The 16,521-nt window shown below is 39.4% G+C and overlaps 1 protein-coding gene across 4 annotated transcripts in view; it reads left to right on the forward strand.

The window, feature by feature from the left end:
* The window catches only part of EDAR (ectodysplasin A receptor), a 151,788-nt gene that overhangs the window by 87,805 nt on the left and 47,462 nt on the right, over positions 1-16,521 (forward strand). For all 4 annotated transcript variants that reach the window (XM_056556018.1, XM_056556019.1, XM_056556021.1 and 1 more), the window contains exons 4-5: positions 587-768; positions 2,514-2,599. In XM_056556018.1, the coding sequence (XP_056411993.1) occupies positions 587-768; positions 2,514-2,599 (268 nt within the window). The remainder of the gene's footprint in view (positions 1-586; positions 769-2,513; positions 2,600-16,521) is intronic.

The following is a 16,521-nucleotide window of genomic DNA, read 5'->3' on the forward strand; positions in this document are numbered from 1 at the left end:
TTATTTTTAAAAATCTTATACGTGAACTGTATTGCAAAAACGTGGTATGAACCCAGCCTTAGTTAGTCTCCATTGCACATGTAAGCATGTGGGAAAGTGCGTGCACTGTTACACGGCAACAGCAGGGTCACAGTTTAGAGAAGATACCAAGAAGTGATCAGATCCATGGGGGAGAAGAATTGTACAGGTATGTAGGTCAGTTTACTTAGAAGGCATATTTGTCCTCCTTTACATATATGTATGTGGTGCACATCTGATTTTACCAACTTTGCTTTATGATACAACCCCTTTAAGTGGTGAGGGTGGAGCAAATATTTGCTTTACAGCATCTCCTATATGAGGCTATATGCAGGGGAAGCTGTCGATCAGGGGAAGCAGGTCTTTTATTTGAGTCCAGGCATCATTTACACAGCTTCTTACATGAAAATACTGAATCATATCATAGAAATGATAAAGATAGATATGGGAGCATAAGGGACTTGACAGAGCCACATTGAGACAATACTTGTATCTCCATCGGAGACATAAAATGGAATATAGGTTTGCTGCTGTTTTCATGGTATATAATGATTCTCTATCATTTTAGTCTTGTGGATATGGAACTAAAGATGAAGACTATGGTTGTATTCCTTGTCCACCTGGCAAGTATTCTAAAGGAGGTTACCAAATATGCAGGCGACACAAAGATTGTGAGGGATTTTTCCGAGCCACAGTTTTAACTCCAGGGGACACTAAGAATGATGCGGAATGTGGACCCTGCCTTCCAGGGTAAGAATTTGTGTACAAACTTTTTAGCAATGTCCTAACATCCTAAAATCTATTGTTTTCACAGATCATATGAGATTAAACAACATGTTTTTTCCAGATCAATACTGTTGTGCAGCCCATTTTCCTTACTTCAGAACAGTATTCCATGCATTTTAAAATCTATTTCTAGTAGATTTTATAACTTATATAAAAGGAAGATCTGTTATTGTAATCAGCAAACTAAAATAAACAATAAGTAGCTGATTTAAGTACCCAAACACACAGAGCATTGGTATTGGTATAAAGCATCCCTCTGCTACTAAAGGAAAACTGACACTGATTAAAATGCTGGCTTCCATGCCCGGATCCATTGCAGCATTCCTCCATTATGTTCCTAATTGTGATTATGCAAATGACCAGTCAGTGGCATGGGCAGAGTTATGATGGTGGCCTTGGGCACTGTGACGTCTCAGCGCTCGGCCCGCTCATACAATCTACTCTGCTTCCCTGATCTGTATTTACTCCTACTGCGCATGTGCTGATGATCCAAGATGGCCACAGCCATCATCAACACATGCGCAGTAGGAGTAAATACAGAGCAGGGAAGCGGAGGAGATTGTATGAATATGTATGGGCGGGCCAAGTGCTGACACGTCACAGTGCCTGAGGCCATTATCGTAACTCCGCCCGTGCCACTGATTGGTCATTTGCATAATCACAATTAGGAACATAATGGAGGAACGTCGCAACAGATCCAGGCATGGTAGGCAGCGTTTTAATCAGCATCACCACTGGTTAGTGCGGGGGACTTTGCTGACAGTTTTCCTTTAATTTGGCTTATGTCTAAAGGAATATATATATTGAAAGTCTTTTTCTGCACTCTAGTAGACTGTTGGATTTTTTGAACTTGGCCTTCTGTGATCAGGCAGACTTCAATAAAAATAGGGTTGTCATGATGAGACAACCATTTTCATGTATTTTTAAGTAAAAAAAAAAGAGTAAGAGTATCCCCATTTCATTAAGTTTTCCCCAATCCATAAGATAAGGAATAACAAGCTTACTGGTAGAGGTTCAACCACTGGGACCCCTGTGTATCCATAATGAATTATGTACACTGTGCATGTGCTGCCAGCACTCCATTTATTCTCTAAAGGGCCACCTACATAGAATTGCCAAGCAGAAAACTTAGAAATGTTCAGCTGCCCCATAGAGAATAAATAGAGTGTTCACTGCGCATGCGTGCACCATTCAATCTATAGACTATTTTTCTTCCGTTCTTGGAAATGGGAAATTGGGAAATGCCATCAATGTTTGATCAGTGGGGTCCAAACCCTACTGATGAGCACAATAAAGAGGCCAAAGCACTATTTATTGTTAACACAGGCATAGTAGTTTTTCCATACATGAGGCTTGTACAGCTTGATTGTTACTTTTTTATTGTTGACCTATCCTCAGGAGGGACCACCAATAGTAGGTCCTCTAATTGCCAGAGCTATGGTGTCTGCATATCTACAGGACAGCACGTTGTGTAGTGGCCATTATGTGGTACTGCGGCTCTACTCCCTTTGAGGCAAATAGATGCTGGATGTGAGCACCCCACTGATTTGATAAGTATAATCTATACTGTAGATAGGCCATCAACAAGAAAGTCCAGAAAAACTGTTTTAAGTATTTATTGAACACCTGCAGCAAAATCCAATATCTATTATGTTTATACTTTTGATTCTCCAATATTTTGAATGCTAACATGTTGATCCTCACACCAGATTCTACATGTTAGAGAGCCGCCCTAAAAGCATTTATGGAATGGTTTGTCACTCTTGCTCCTTAGCACCTCCAAGTGTCAAGGAATGTAAGTAAACTTAAAATTTTTATATTTTTTTATACCTCAATGAACTAAAAGTAATGATATTTCTAGAAACCATAGTGAATCTGTAAAAGTTATATATTTCTTCTAAAACTTACAAAATCCAATTTTTTCCCCCTTCTTTGATGGTACTGGTTATTACAGATCCAGCTCATGTTCTAAGAACATAAAATGGAATTGTGCTGTGTAATGAGAACCATTCAAACATATTGCTTATGTAAGGTTTTGCATGAATGAGAATTCCCATATGCACATAGCAAATCCCATCTGCAGCATAGGTATCAGTAATAGGTATTTCATTGTTCACAAGATCAACTTTGAGAGTGAATCATTTCATTGCCATTGGGGATGTGTATTAATGTAAAAATGTGCAATAATGTAAATCCAATCGCATTGACAGCTGCAGTAGTTTACGTGTTTTTCATGTAAGAGAGCAAGATATGCAATATAGTTTAGGGATCGACCAATTATCGGTTTGGCCGATATTATCGGCCGATATTCACGATTTTGGGCGTTATCGGTATCGGCAATTACCTTGTCGATAATCCGATAATGCCCCGTCCCCCTCACCGCCCCCACCGCACCGCGCCACATCACGGTGATGGTGATAGGACTCAGAAGGACCCCCGGACAGGCAGGGGGAGAGAAGCGGGTGGCGACGGGGGCCTATGGCACCGCAAAAGCCGCTGCAGTTCATTGATTTAAAGCGCCCGCTTTAAATCAATGATCTGCAGCGGTGTCGCGGGAAGGGGGGGGGGAAATAAATAGCAGAGAAGTTATACCGGAGTATCGGTATAAGTTATTGGCTTTCGGCCCTAACCTCCACAGATTATCGGTATCGGCCCTAAAAAATCGATAACGGTCGATCCCTAATATAGTTCTCACATAGTGAATCTAAATGTTTTTATATAGCAAACACTGAAGAATTTATATATGAACTATTCAATCATTTATATTATCTGACAAGAAACATAGAATTGCTCTTATATCGAAAACAGGTAAGCGTATGCAGTTTACTATGCAGTATATATAAAGGGAATGTGTCATCAGAAAATGGCCTGTTGTCTAAATCAGGTTTTTACCTCTAAACATAAAAAAATCTAGGTGACACATTCCCTTTAAGGAAGGACACTGACCAGACCAGTCTACTCCACATACTATATATTCAATGATGATGATTAGAAATATTATTAGTTTTATTTTGTGAATTTAGGATTTTTAAATGTTTATTTTAACAAAGAAAAATGTGTTCAGTACACTGTCATTATATGTCAACACTGTCCTCATGAAGTTAGGACTATTTAGTATTACAATGAGCATGCATGTTTATTTCTATTGGGGCAGAGATATAAGCTGCTGCCAGAAGTGTCTGGAGAACAAAGGATTAGACATGTTAAAGGGGTATTTCAGGATTATTTTTCTTCAGCCTTTTAGCCCATGCCGCAAAGTTATAATACAGTGTAATATTCTTCTATTACCTCCACATGCCACTTTGTCCTGTTTATATGCACGGGACACACACCCACTGCAGCATAGCCACACTCTCCTAGAGCCCATGTGACTTATGACATATTGGCCCTGATTTATCAAGCTGCAACCCTAATTGTCTGATTTTTCCCATAACAACCTATCACAGCTCAGCTTTCATATATTAACGAGCTCTTGTAAAGTGAAAGTTGAGCTGTGATTAGTTGCTATGGGAAAAACCAGACAATTAGGGTTTCAGGCTGATTGATAAATAAGGGCCATTGTCTCTGGTCGGCACACGGAGTTAATAAAAACATATTACCGTACATAGTATTATAACTTGACATCATGGGCTCAAAGGATTAGGAAAAAAATACCCCTTTAAAATCCAACATGCCAATCCTTTCTCCCTCGTAGCCATACACACATTCTAAGACAATCATAGAGGCATGCAACAGAGCTAGGCTTTAAGTGTGTAAAGCAAATGCATAAGCCCAAAGTATATTAGTTTTACAAAAGCCAGGTCCTCTCACCTTACAGTGATATCCTATGAACTGTGAATATTGTGATATGTATTTCTTTCTACTGGAATGGCCCTGGCAATGGCTGATATGGGCAAGAATGCCCTGTGAGTGCTTCCACTATGGTACTAGAGTGGCTGTTTATGATTCTGTACACCATTTAAAACAGATTTGGTTGGTTCAACAGGAATTCATACCAAGCTTACCAACAGGTTATGTATTATAGCTCGATTATTTTATTTTTATTAAGATAAATAAAAGGTCACGTTTAGGAAATTCTTTGCTAACATAATTTATGTCTAATTTGAATAGCATGAGTTTCTTTATGGAAAATAACCACACAGAAATTAAAGGTATTACAGAGCTCATTCTTCATATTGCATTTAAACGGTTAGCTACTAGCTCTAAGGAATACATACTATACAAAAAGATATTGGTGGAGCTTGACTACTATTGTACTGGAAATATACAGTTACTTATTTATTTATGTTTTAAAGCGTACCTGTCAGATCCCACAAAAAAAAAAAAAAACCAGAAATTAATATATTACACAGTATCTAAACCTGACCATGTAAGTCTAATTTTTATGCCTCTGTCACCTATATTTATTATAAAAATACCTTTTTTCATTCGCTCACAGTGTTAGAAATCCTCTCAAGGGAAGGGGGTGTGTCCCTCTCTTGTGGTGGTGGGAGGTGATTGGCGTGTCTGCTCATCCAGCCTTGTCCATGACTCATCTTTTGTCCATGACTCATGGACAAGCTGATGCTGCTGCAGGACTGGTTAGTGTTCCAGAAGGTATGGGGACCCTTAGTGGTTTCATTTTCAGGGCCATTTTCTTTATTAGATATTCAACACTTTTTAAACAACCATATTACAAAAGGTCTTTCATTTTCATCAGTAACAACATATAAAAAGTTTTTGGGATCTGACAGTGCCCATTTAAAGAGCCTTAACCTAGACACATGTCAAATGTTTTGATCAGTCAGGGTTTGAGTGTTCAGACCTAGGCGAGTTGTTTAAATGAGCAGCAAGAAAAGTGTGGCTGACTGAGAAAATTCCATAGACTTACATTGTAAGGTTGTTGTGCTTAGCGCCCTCTTCCCCCTAGCTGGTTCTAGCTATTGGTCATAGTGTGAACACTCAGACCATGACCAATCAAACCTTTTGATATGTCACAACAATGTGTCAAAAGTTTTTCAAAGTGACAGTGCCCATTTAAGGGTTTAACCGTGATTCAAAGGGGCTCACCATCCAATAGGCTTAATGGAGAAGTTCTTTACCCTCTGGAGGAGAACTACTGTGCATAAGAATAAATACATGGTATATGCTTCGCGCGTGATGATTATTCTTTAAGTTACAGCAGGGTGTTCTTATTTAGCAATCTAAAATGTACTTTCTGTATAAGTATCGCAAGTAGAGCAATTTAGTGCTTTCTATTAGAACAAAGGCACTTGGATAAAATACAGGAAAATACTGATAAGATATTTGGTACATGTGTATGATTTTTTATCAAAAAAGCATTTTCTGCAGGGGCTGCAGACATAACAAAGGTTTAGTTCAGCATGACCTTTGGAAGGAGACATGTATACTTTTGTATGATATAAACCTAAAAAAACCATTCTGGTAAGCATGCGGCCAACTTTGAGAATATTAACAAGCCTTTTATTTTTGAAGCTCCATCTAACTTATAAAAACAATGTAAAGCTTTGATGAGTAACATAGCACTGTGGTTACAGAAGATCACGGAGAGGACCATACTGTTGATGAGATACAAGCCCGTCAAGAGTTCGGCATATGGAAGGCCATTATGTTTTCCAATGTTTTACTTCAGGCACTCACTGCACCAATGATAGCATACAATATGGGCCATCATCCATCAGATAGAAGGACAAGATTCATTTCAATCTGGATTTCATTAGATTGTGTAATGCAAAAGGATTGATGCAGCAGAATATAACCATAAAGTGTTTCATTTGTTCGCCTGGCACGAAGCATCTAGGTTAATCCTTGGTCAAATTAAATATTTTTCTTTTTATAGCTTGTAGGCTAAATTTAATGATCTGAGGTCATACAGTTATTTCAGCACAATATCCTGTGTTTATAGTCTTGACACAGCATGGGTGTGGTCGGTCATCATCTAGCACGTTGTCTGGACGTCCTTCGCTGTTCAGCTTATTGCACTCACAAAGTCATTAAAAACCACTGGAGCAGAGCCTTAGGTCTTGTTACATATTTCAACGTATATACTCTTTCTTATTGGTTAAGTCCAGTTTTATACCATTGACATGCGACTTTTTGCTCAAATAAAAGTCCAAACATTTCTTCCAAGATTTCAAGTTTAATCTTGGACAGATGTACTTCTACTTTTTTCCATTCAAGTGACTCAAAACAGATTGCTTACCAAAAGCCAATGAATATAATGTGCACTAACTGAAAGGACGCAGGACAAATTTAAAAGCAAAAATAGAAAGCTAAGCAGAATAAAGGACAAATCATGAGCAAGGCAACAATCTGACCAAGTTGTGTGGTGCTCTGAGGACACTCAACATGACATTTACAAGTTTCTATTCTATGCTTAGAATCTAGTATGTTTATTAAGAATTTAGTAGAACAGAATTCAATTACATAATAACAGTATGAAAGAGTACCTATTATCAACTAAACTTTCCCTAATCCCCCTCTCCATCTGTCCCTGACTCTAACTCTCTCTCTCCCTGTATTTATTTTAATGTTAAACCCCCTGTAAATACCTTTAATATAGCATCTTCGGTAGCTCAGTGTTGAGCAGTTTGTGATGGCAGGAAGTGGGCGGGATCCGGCAGGCACGACGTCATCTGAGGCCTCGCCGGGTGGCTTCCGCCCTTCTTCCTGTATGCTGTATGTAGACCAAGAGTACAATACAATAAATTATTCTTTTATCTTGCAGAGCTGCGCTCCACTGACTCTCAGCCACCAGGCGCCGGCTCCCCTTGTCTGCGCCGCTGGCCGGCAGAGTCAGGAGCGCGCCCTGCAGAGATGCGCACACAGCACTCACTCACGCTTGTCTGATTGACAGGCTTGGAGCTGCGCTGAGTATGAGATTTTGGACTCAGCCGCCAGGCCGGCGTGAGTCCGAAATCACTAAAAAAGGGACTCCTAGGGAGACCCCTAGTGGACAAAAGTTTAAACATGAAAAACACATAAAAGCATACATTTTTTATATAGAACCCAATTAGAATATAAAATATAAAAAGTTTTTTTGATGAGAGGTACTCTTGAAGCAACATATGGTTGTGCCCTGCTCTTTGCCCTTGCATGCACAGAATGTCCTTGGTGTTGTATTCTGACCATTACTTACTTTTTGAGTCAAAACTTTCACCAGTTCTTCCCTGTTTACTTGAACTTTTCTATTGTCAAAGTCCTCCTGAATGAAAATACAGCAAAGCACCTGAAAGTCTTCCAGGTGCCAAAAGTCACCCCCTGAGATAACCCACTTGTTAACAGACCCCACACTTCCTTACTGCATGTGTTTTGTTTTCTTCTCAGGTTCCAGGAAGAAAAAAAGAGCACACAAACGTCTAAAGTGTCTTGAGAGCGACTGAAAATCTGATCATCAATGTTGTTTGTCCTTGTCTCACATCCCGTAACTCATAGACTGCCCGTCACATCTTGTACTATGCCAGCACATTAACAATACTAACCCATAACAGCTAATCATCTCAGCGTCTTTTATCCTCTCAATATATCAATGTAAGCAATAAATAAATGTGCATCATTTCGTAACAAATCACAGCCTAGTCTGATGGGTACTTCGTAAATCATTACAGAGAGCATTAGTCAATATTCCCCATAAAAAAACACAAGAATAAATCACCATCCTGTATAAAATCAATAAAGAGCATTCATTCTTTTATTTATTCAATATTATGATGTCAGACCTTAAAGTCATAAAATGGAAGAATAAAAGAAATTTGCAGGTCAAACATTGTCAGTCACACACACAGTGATCTTACTTATAACTTTCCACCAGCATTTAAAAGGTTGCAAAAGATTTTAAACCCTTAAGGACGCAGCCCTTTTTCACCTTAAGGACTGAGCCCTTTTTCGCAATTCTGACCACCGTCACTTTACTAATTAATAACGCGAAAACGCTTTTACCGAATATTCTGATTCTGAGATTGTTTTTTCGTGACATATTCTACTTTATTTTGGTGGTAAATTTTCGGCGTTAATTGCATCCTTTTTTGGTGAAAAATCCCCAAATTTCATGAAAATTTTGAAAATGTAGCATTTTTCTAACTTTCAAGCTCTCTAATTGCAAGGAAAATGAATATTCCAAATAAATTTTATTTTTCTTCACAAATACAATATGTCTACTTTATGTTGGCATCATAAAATGGACATACTTTTGCTTTTTGAAAAAATTAGAGGGCTTCAAAGTAGAGCAGCAATTTTCAAAAATTTCATGAAAATTGCTAAATCTGAAGGGACAGATGTTACAGAACTACAACTCCCAGCATGCCTGGGCAGTCGAGGCATGCTGAGAGTTGTAGTTTGGCAACATCTGGAGGGCTACTGTTTGGGCACCACTGTAACAGTGGTCTCCAAACTGTGCCCCTCCAGATGTTGCAAAACTACAACTCCCAGCATGCCCAGACAGCCTTTGGCTGTCTGGGCATGCTGGGAGTTGCAGTTTGGCCCCCCTAGTGGTTGCCACAGTAAAGATCGTTTTACTTTCACACGATTCCCTACCTGATCAGGATCCAGCAGGCTCCAGCGAAGATCCCAGGTCCCCAGGCATCTTCTCCTGCAGGTACGGCCTCCATCTTCTTCCCAGAGCCCCTCGACATCCAGGGGCGATCAGAACGGCAGAACCCCCTGTCCTGTGCTGCCATTGGTCAAAACTCCCTTCTGAGTAATGGCAGGGGATAGGAGTAGATCGCAGCTTTGCGATCTCACTCCAATCCTTTAGGCTGATCGGGGCTGTTGCTGACAACTCCGATCAGCCCTATTTTCCGGGTGATCGGGTCACCAGAGACCCGATCTGCCCGGAATTGGAGAAAATCGCATGTCTGAATTGACATGCGATTTTCTCCGATCGCCAACATGGGGGGGTCTCAGGACCCCCCTGGGCAATGTGCCAGGGTGCCTGCTGAATGATTTCAGCAGGCATCCGGCTCCGGTCCCCAACCGGCTAGCGGTGGGGACCGGATTTCCCACGGGCGTATGGATACGCTCTCGGTCGTTAAGGACTCGGAATGCAGGGCGTATCCAAAAGGGACATTTATTAAAGCTTGTATGCCAAAAAGCTGATGTACAAAAGTCACACAAGTCTCATTTTACTATATGTTTACTTAAATTTACAATTATCATTAGTGTAATTAATATTATTAGAATTGGTGCAGGAACAGCCAGCAATGCTCCAAATGTGTTAACAGGCGTGCAATGTTAATACATCTGGCGCATGTTACACCAGCATTCTGTTACTTAATATAAAAAGGGATTGATAAGATAGGCCATTAATATCTTATCAGTGGGGTGCTAAAACAAATGATCCCCATCAAACAGCTTTTTGGGTGGGCTGCAGCACACAGATGTAAACAAAGTGTACAGAGCCAGAAGCCTTGGCTCCATTCATTGTGTAGTGATTGCGCTGGGTTACTATGGCTCAGCTCCCACTGAAGTTGCAGCTGCAGTAAGGGTGCATTCACACCACATTTTGTACATACGGGTGCCGGATCCGGCGGAGGGAGGGGCAAACCGGGGGCTCCCGTACCCTGGCCGAATCAGCCCGTGACTCCATTTACTTTAATGATCCGACCGGTAGTCAAACGGTAACTCCGGTATGCTCATTTTTGACCCGTATGCGGTTTTGGACCGGACCTAAAACCGTAGTATACTACGGTTTTAGGTCCGGTCAGGAAACCGCATACGGGTCAAAAATGAGCAGACCGGAGTCACCGTTTTACTCTGGTCAGATCATTAAAGTAAATGGAGTCACGGGCTGATCCGGCCGGGGTACAGGAGCGCCCAGTTTGCCCCTCCCCCCTGCCGTATCCGACACCCGTATGTACAAAACTTGGTGTGAATGCACCCTAACCCAGCACAATGTATGGAGCTGTAGTTTCTGCATGGGCTCCGCATTGTGAAGCCTGGATAAGATCTATAAATCAGCCGTTCTGCATGAAGAACTGAAGCCAAATGTGAGGCATAGAAAGTAAAAATTTACAGCAGAAATCCTAAATTGTGTGTCTTAGAATTCTGCCTTTGATTCTGCAGGGAATTAAGGCTAGGTTCCATTTGGGCCTCCATATTTTGTTCTGGAGGAGTGATCGGCGGCGTAATAAGCACCAAAATATCCCATGAGAACCCATTGACTTTATTGGGGGTCCTTTGAGTTTCTGAAAACTACACAATATAGTTAGCAAAACCTGTAATGTTCCAAAATTCTATGCCCTGCATCAGTGGTCTCCAAACTTTGGCTCTACAGATATTGCGCAAGTACAATACCCATTACATTGCGGCCTGAGGAGGCTAGGAGTTTTAGTTTCACTACAGGTGGACGAACACTTTTCTATATAACCATGCTACCTTATTGCACTTTGTAATTCTTAGCAAAACTTGCAGCGTTGACTAAAATGATGCTAAAGGTCCCATAGGCCATAGCGGTAGGGACACACCAAGACGTTTTCTGTTAAATATAAATATATGATATACTTTATACCATTGATCACATGCACACTAGAATTCAGAAGCATATGTAAATGATCGGTAGCTAATAAAAAGGGTGTGTGTGGGAGCGCAAATCATTTTGTGCAACCAAATGTATATTTGCTTCGGTTTGTGGGCAGAAAGGAACATTTCCCATTTAGAATCCCTTCACCTTTTGTTTGGAATCTGCCTAAATCTACCACACAACAAATTCTGCTCCCACATAATATTCCTGGAACCTGTAATTAGCATGTACATACCGTGTGGAATTTATTGAGGCGTGACCCCTCCTCCCAACTTCAAGGCACACATTGTTCTGTGAAGAATGCAGCCACACATCTTAACTTATTTTCTGCATCCCTTAAAACCTTATGTTTTGTTGTTATTCACATCTGAGGAACACAGGGCCATTCACAAAAGAATTTTAGGAGGTAACAGCTGTGTGTTTACCTCCTCATACAGGTGCTTTGCTTGGCACCTAGCACGAAACCGCACACAAAGTCAGAACCTGCATAGAGATGCCTAAAACAAAAGCTCAGCGTGTCCCAGTAATTAATTAGAACAGGGACCTTGACTTAGGAAAACCATCGAAAGTATTATGACATGAAGGAGCCCAGTCGCCATCTTTAAGGCTTCATAGAGAAAAAAATATTTGTACAAGATCTAAAAAATTGGATTTACTACAAATATTCAGGTTTTAGGTACTATATATGTAATAAACCTGGAAGATAAATTAAAGCAACTTAGTGCTCCAAAACAGTAAGGCAAGGAGGATTACAACATTGTCCACCAATAACAAGTGAAAGTTTTACCATCAGTTGCTGAAAAGTTAATGCAACAGTGATCTTAATCCCTACCTATGTTTATGTTTTCTTGTGCAATTCTCTAATATAATGTAGCCAGACAAATTGCTACAGCTTCAAGTCTACATACAAAAAAGGGCAGTCTCATAGAGTTCATAGAGTTCCCATCAGCAAGCTGTAGACTGATGGAGACACGGAAGTCAGAGATGGGGACATGATCAACTTATATAGGTATATAAAGGGATCATACAAAAAATATAAGGAAAAGTTGTTCCAGGTAACCCCCCCCCCCCCCAAAAAAATAAAAAAAATAAAATGGGTTACTCCTTTCACCTGAATAAAAAGGCATAGCCTCCAGAGGTGACTAGCCTTCCTTGCCATAAGAATTGTAAATCTGTGGAGCAGTCTAAATCCAGAGCTGGTCACAGTGAAAACAGTTGAAGGCTTCATTTACATCTACTCCCCACCCTTGGTTGAGCTGGATGGACATGTTTCTCTTTTCAGCCATACCAACTATGTAACCTGCTTTAACATCCACAGTAACATAATTGGTAAGGTAAAGAAAGGCATCAAGTTCAACCTAAAGTGTTTATCCCAAAAAATTCCAAAAAAATTCTCACATTCGGAGAAAAAAAAAATCCCTTCCAACACATAATATGGCAGAATAATTCTCTGGATTGAAGGTTAAATAGACCACTTTTATATACTTGCTTCCTCAAGGCTCTGTAGACAACTACCAATCAGTGATATTGGCGCTCCTTATCTGGCCAGCGCCAGCCTGTGTAAAAGTAGATTAATAACATAGATATGATGAATATGCTTACCATGTCACCTATATAGCATGAGGGGCCAAAAGTGATGATAAATTCCCTTTAATACATAAAAATAGAATTTGCTTTCCCATCCTAAGTTTTTAACCTTACATACTTTCATCTTTGTATATATAAATTTCCTTACAGAGCTTAATATCAACTGCAAATATATAAATTCTACAAGGTTATTAATAAACATATTAAAAAGAAGAAGACCAAATAGTGGGGTAAACCCCTGTGGTAAAGCACTAACTGTTCCCTTAATAACCCCACTCTATTTTCCTTCATTGTGCCAGTTAGTAACCCTATTTTATGTATCCACCTATGTAGCATTGTATCAACTGCCTAAAAGTCTAGATAGACACAACAGCCACAGCCTTATGCTTGCCATACACATAGAACTTTGATTGGCCACAACATGCCAAAGTCCTATGGGAATGTTCATATAAATGATCGTGCCAAAAGCATGCCAGACTAAACTATCAGATCACGGTTATTTTTAAAAGAAAAATAGCTAAATAAAACACTGTGAGCTTAAGCACTGTGGCAAATGATCAGTAGATTATATCAAAGGCCATTTTCTTTTCAGTTGTGTTGGCCCAAAAATTCTGCTAGGCGGGTTACAGTTTCAGCAGACAGAAGTCTGTCATTGGCCATTGTGAACCATTGTTTTTGTATAATTTACAGATGATGGTCTGCAGAAATGGGAAAAATTGTTAATTCAACCTACAAAGATCTTATATGTAAGGCCAGCTTTAGGGTTTGAACTGGAGTTACCATGTGAATACAAGACATCTCGTTTGCATTGTTGTGTGCTCACAACCTGCATGGAGACACAGGGAATCTATCTATGATTCCATTGGTGCAGAGGAATTAAATACGCTTTATCATGAGCCATCAATGGCTCATGTTAGGCCCATTAGAAAACCCAACAGCATATATAACTGAGCTTGTGATTTTTTACCTAGTTTTGTTCTATACTTTTAACCAATATACAGCGTATACACTTTATATTCAATACATTTTGTTCCTTAATCTACAGCTGCTGGTGTTTCTGGTGTACTTTAAGCTAAAACGAAATATTATTATCAACTCTATATTTTTTTTACAGAAGTAAGTAGCTGGGAAAAGTAGAAAAAAGAGAACAAAATCCGACCATATGGAAAAAGCTTTTTCTATACTAATCCTGCATCCTAAATAGTGCGGGTCTAGTCCTGGCCAGTCCTCTTTTTTGATGGCATGTGTTTTCTGTTCTTTCTTGACTTTCATTTCCTCTTTTCTGGCCAATTGCTTTCATCTGGAGCAGAAGGGGGATTATAAGTAGAATCGCTGTATAGGTTTGGTGCTCCGTTCAGAACAGAAACCTAATAATTCGTTACACATTAAACAATTTTTCCTTGTGCTTTATTCATTTATAATGGGATGAGATTATCAGATCTATAAAATCTAGAAGTGTTGATACTGTTATAGTACCAGAAATTCACCAGTGTAATGCTTCCTCTTCTTGTTCCATCTTCATGTTTTACATATGTTTCCCGTGGACTTTATTACTCTTTCATGAAATCTTTCTCCACTTGCTTTGATCACTAATTTATTTCGGCTCCGCTTTGAAACTCAGTTTTCATTTGATGCTGTGCGGTGATTACATTTACCCGATGTGGCAAGAAGATCCATTGTAGTGTGATAGTAAACCAAAAGGCAGAAGACGGCATGCTGTCATAGCAATGACCTGACCACAAAACTCTGCTACAACTCTCAGGATTTTAATATCCTGTCAATAAAAAGTGTAATATTCTTATAGTATAAAAATAACTTATTTTATGGAATATGCACAGATATGTGTGCCCAGCCTTTTCACTGATACAGATGGCTAGGACCCTATGTTACTTCTCTGATGATCCTTTTCCTCATCATTACACGATTGTATGTGATTAAATTACTCCTGTTTTGTAAAAGAATGAGTTTTGTGGTTTGGGCAAATGCTTGCTAATACCAGTGGGTGCCAGCAGTAAATACTGGAATCCTTATGTAAGTTATTGACCAAGCCATGGGTGGATGCCAGAGAATATTGTGATGGTATTTAAATGCTGCTCATGGGCCAAATGCCTCTTCTACTACATCGTACAATCTGTTCCATCTAATTTTTTGACAGAAATATTTGTTATGGGGCCTTGATGCCTATTTTTTCACAACTATTTACCACCAATTGTCTTAGATTAATCTCAGGATAAGATAAGAGTTCCAATATTAGTTACTGAATTTGGGCATCTTTAGGACTTTTTTGTAATAGTCATATACAGTGACCACAATCCCTTTCTTCAGAATAGTGTGTATGTCAGGAAATCAGACACACTCTCACAGTCTCTGCACAGTTTTTTTTATTAACCTAATCACAGTGCTAAATAAATGAACATCTTGTTAAACAAGATCCAAACATCAGGAAATGTATCATACAAAGAAATCACAGCACAACTGCTCCATTGGTTAAGAGGACACAAGATAAGTAAAAAAAATATATATAAAACCCTAGTACATCTTAGTACCCACCCAAAAAGGGTTGCCCTGCACTGAAGACTGCCCCTAGAAGGCTCTAGTCTATTATGCAGTCATAGGGGTGGTCCCCAGTGAATTTATCCATATTTGTGTATATGGAGAGAGCTATTAATAAGCACCAGCCAGCTACCCCGATTACTCAGAGTCCCATTCCACTGTGATGTAATGATGTTACCTTTAGAGAGTAATAATGCCCCCCTTTATGACCACTACAAAGGAATTGAGTGTCCTTTGTACCAATTAGATAGTAATAATGCAGTTTTAATAATAAAATGCCCATTCTTGCCAAAAAAAAACAGTACTAATGACCATTCATCAAAATACCCTCCTTTGTGCTGACCGCACTGTACAATGACTACCACAAAGAAATTCCTACCTTTGTACCTTTGCTCCAGCTACAAAGTTATAATGCCCCTTTATGAACCATAGAAAATAATAAAGGTGGGCATTTTTATTGTGTAAAATATAAAAGGAGTTAATACTGGTTGTTCAAAACAGTAATAACATCCTGCATTGTGCCCCCACATAAGAAAAATGCTCACCTTTTTGCCCCCTAATAGGCAGCAGTACCACTCTAATAACATTAATGGTGCCCTCTAATACGTAATAGTGCACCTTAATATTGTTTCATTTCTCCCCAAGAAACTAGAAAAACATATATGGTGAGCACTTGGGATGATGTAGAGGGTTATGATGAGGGTAGTAGTCCCTGATGTTTGTATCATGAAGCTAAGTGGTGTTAACCCAATGTTCCTCTGTGAACCACAACCTTTTTTTTTTTTTCTTTCTAAATAAAGCAGTTTCCAAATACAAAGCCCAGGAATTAGGCCTCTAAAGCCAAGATTCTAGTAAACAACTTGTAACATTACTGAACTCCTTTCGCAATACCGGAAAATACATTCTCTTGAAAAGTTGGGAGAATAAAAATCTACTTAATGTCCCTTGAAATAGTGCTTTAGTAGCTAAGCTAAATGTGAGAAATCTTGAAGTGATTCAGCACTTGTACGTTGATATGTCTAATGTAGATGTATATTGATCTTAAAGTTCTCTGATACGCA

Source organism: Hyla sarda, chromosome 2, assembly GCF_029499605.1.
Source record: "Hyla sarda isolate aHylSar1 chromosome 2, aHylSar1.hap1, whole genome shotgun sequence".
NCBI lineage: Eukaryota > Metazoa > Chordata > Amphibia > Anura > Hylidae > Hyla > Hyla sarda.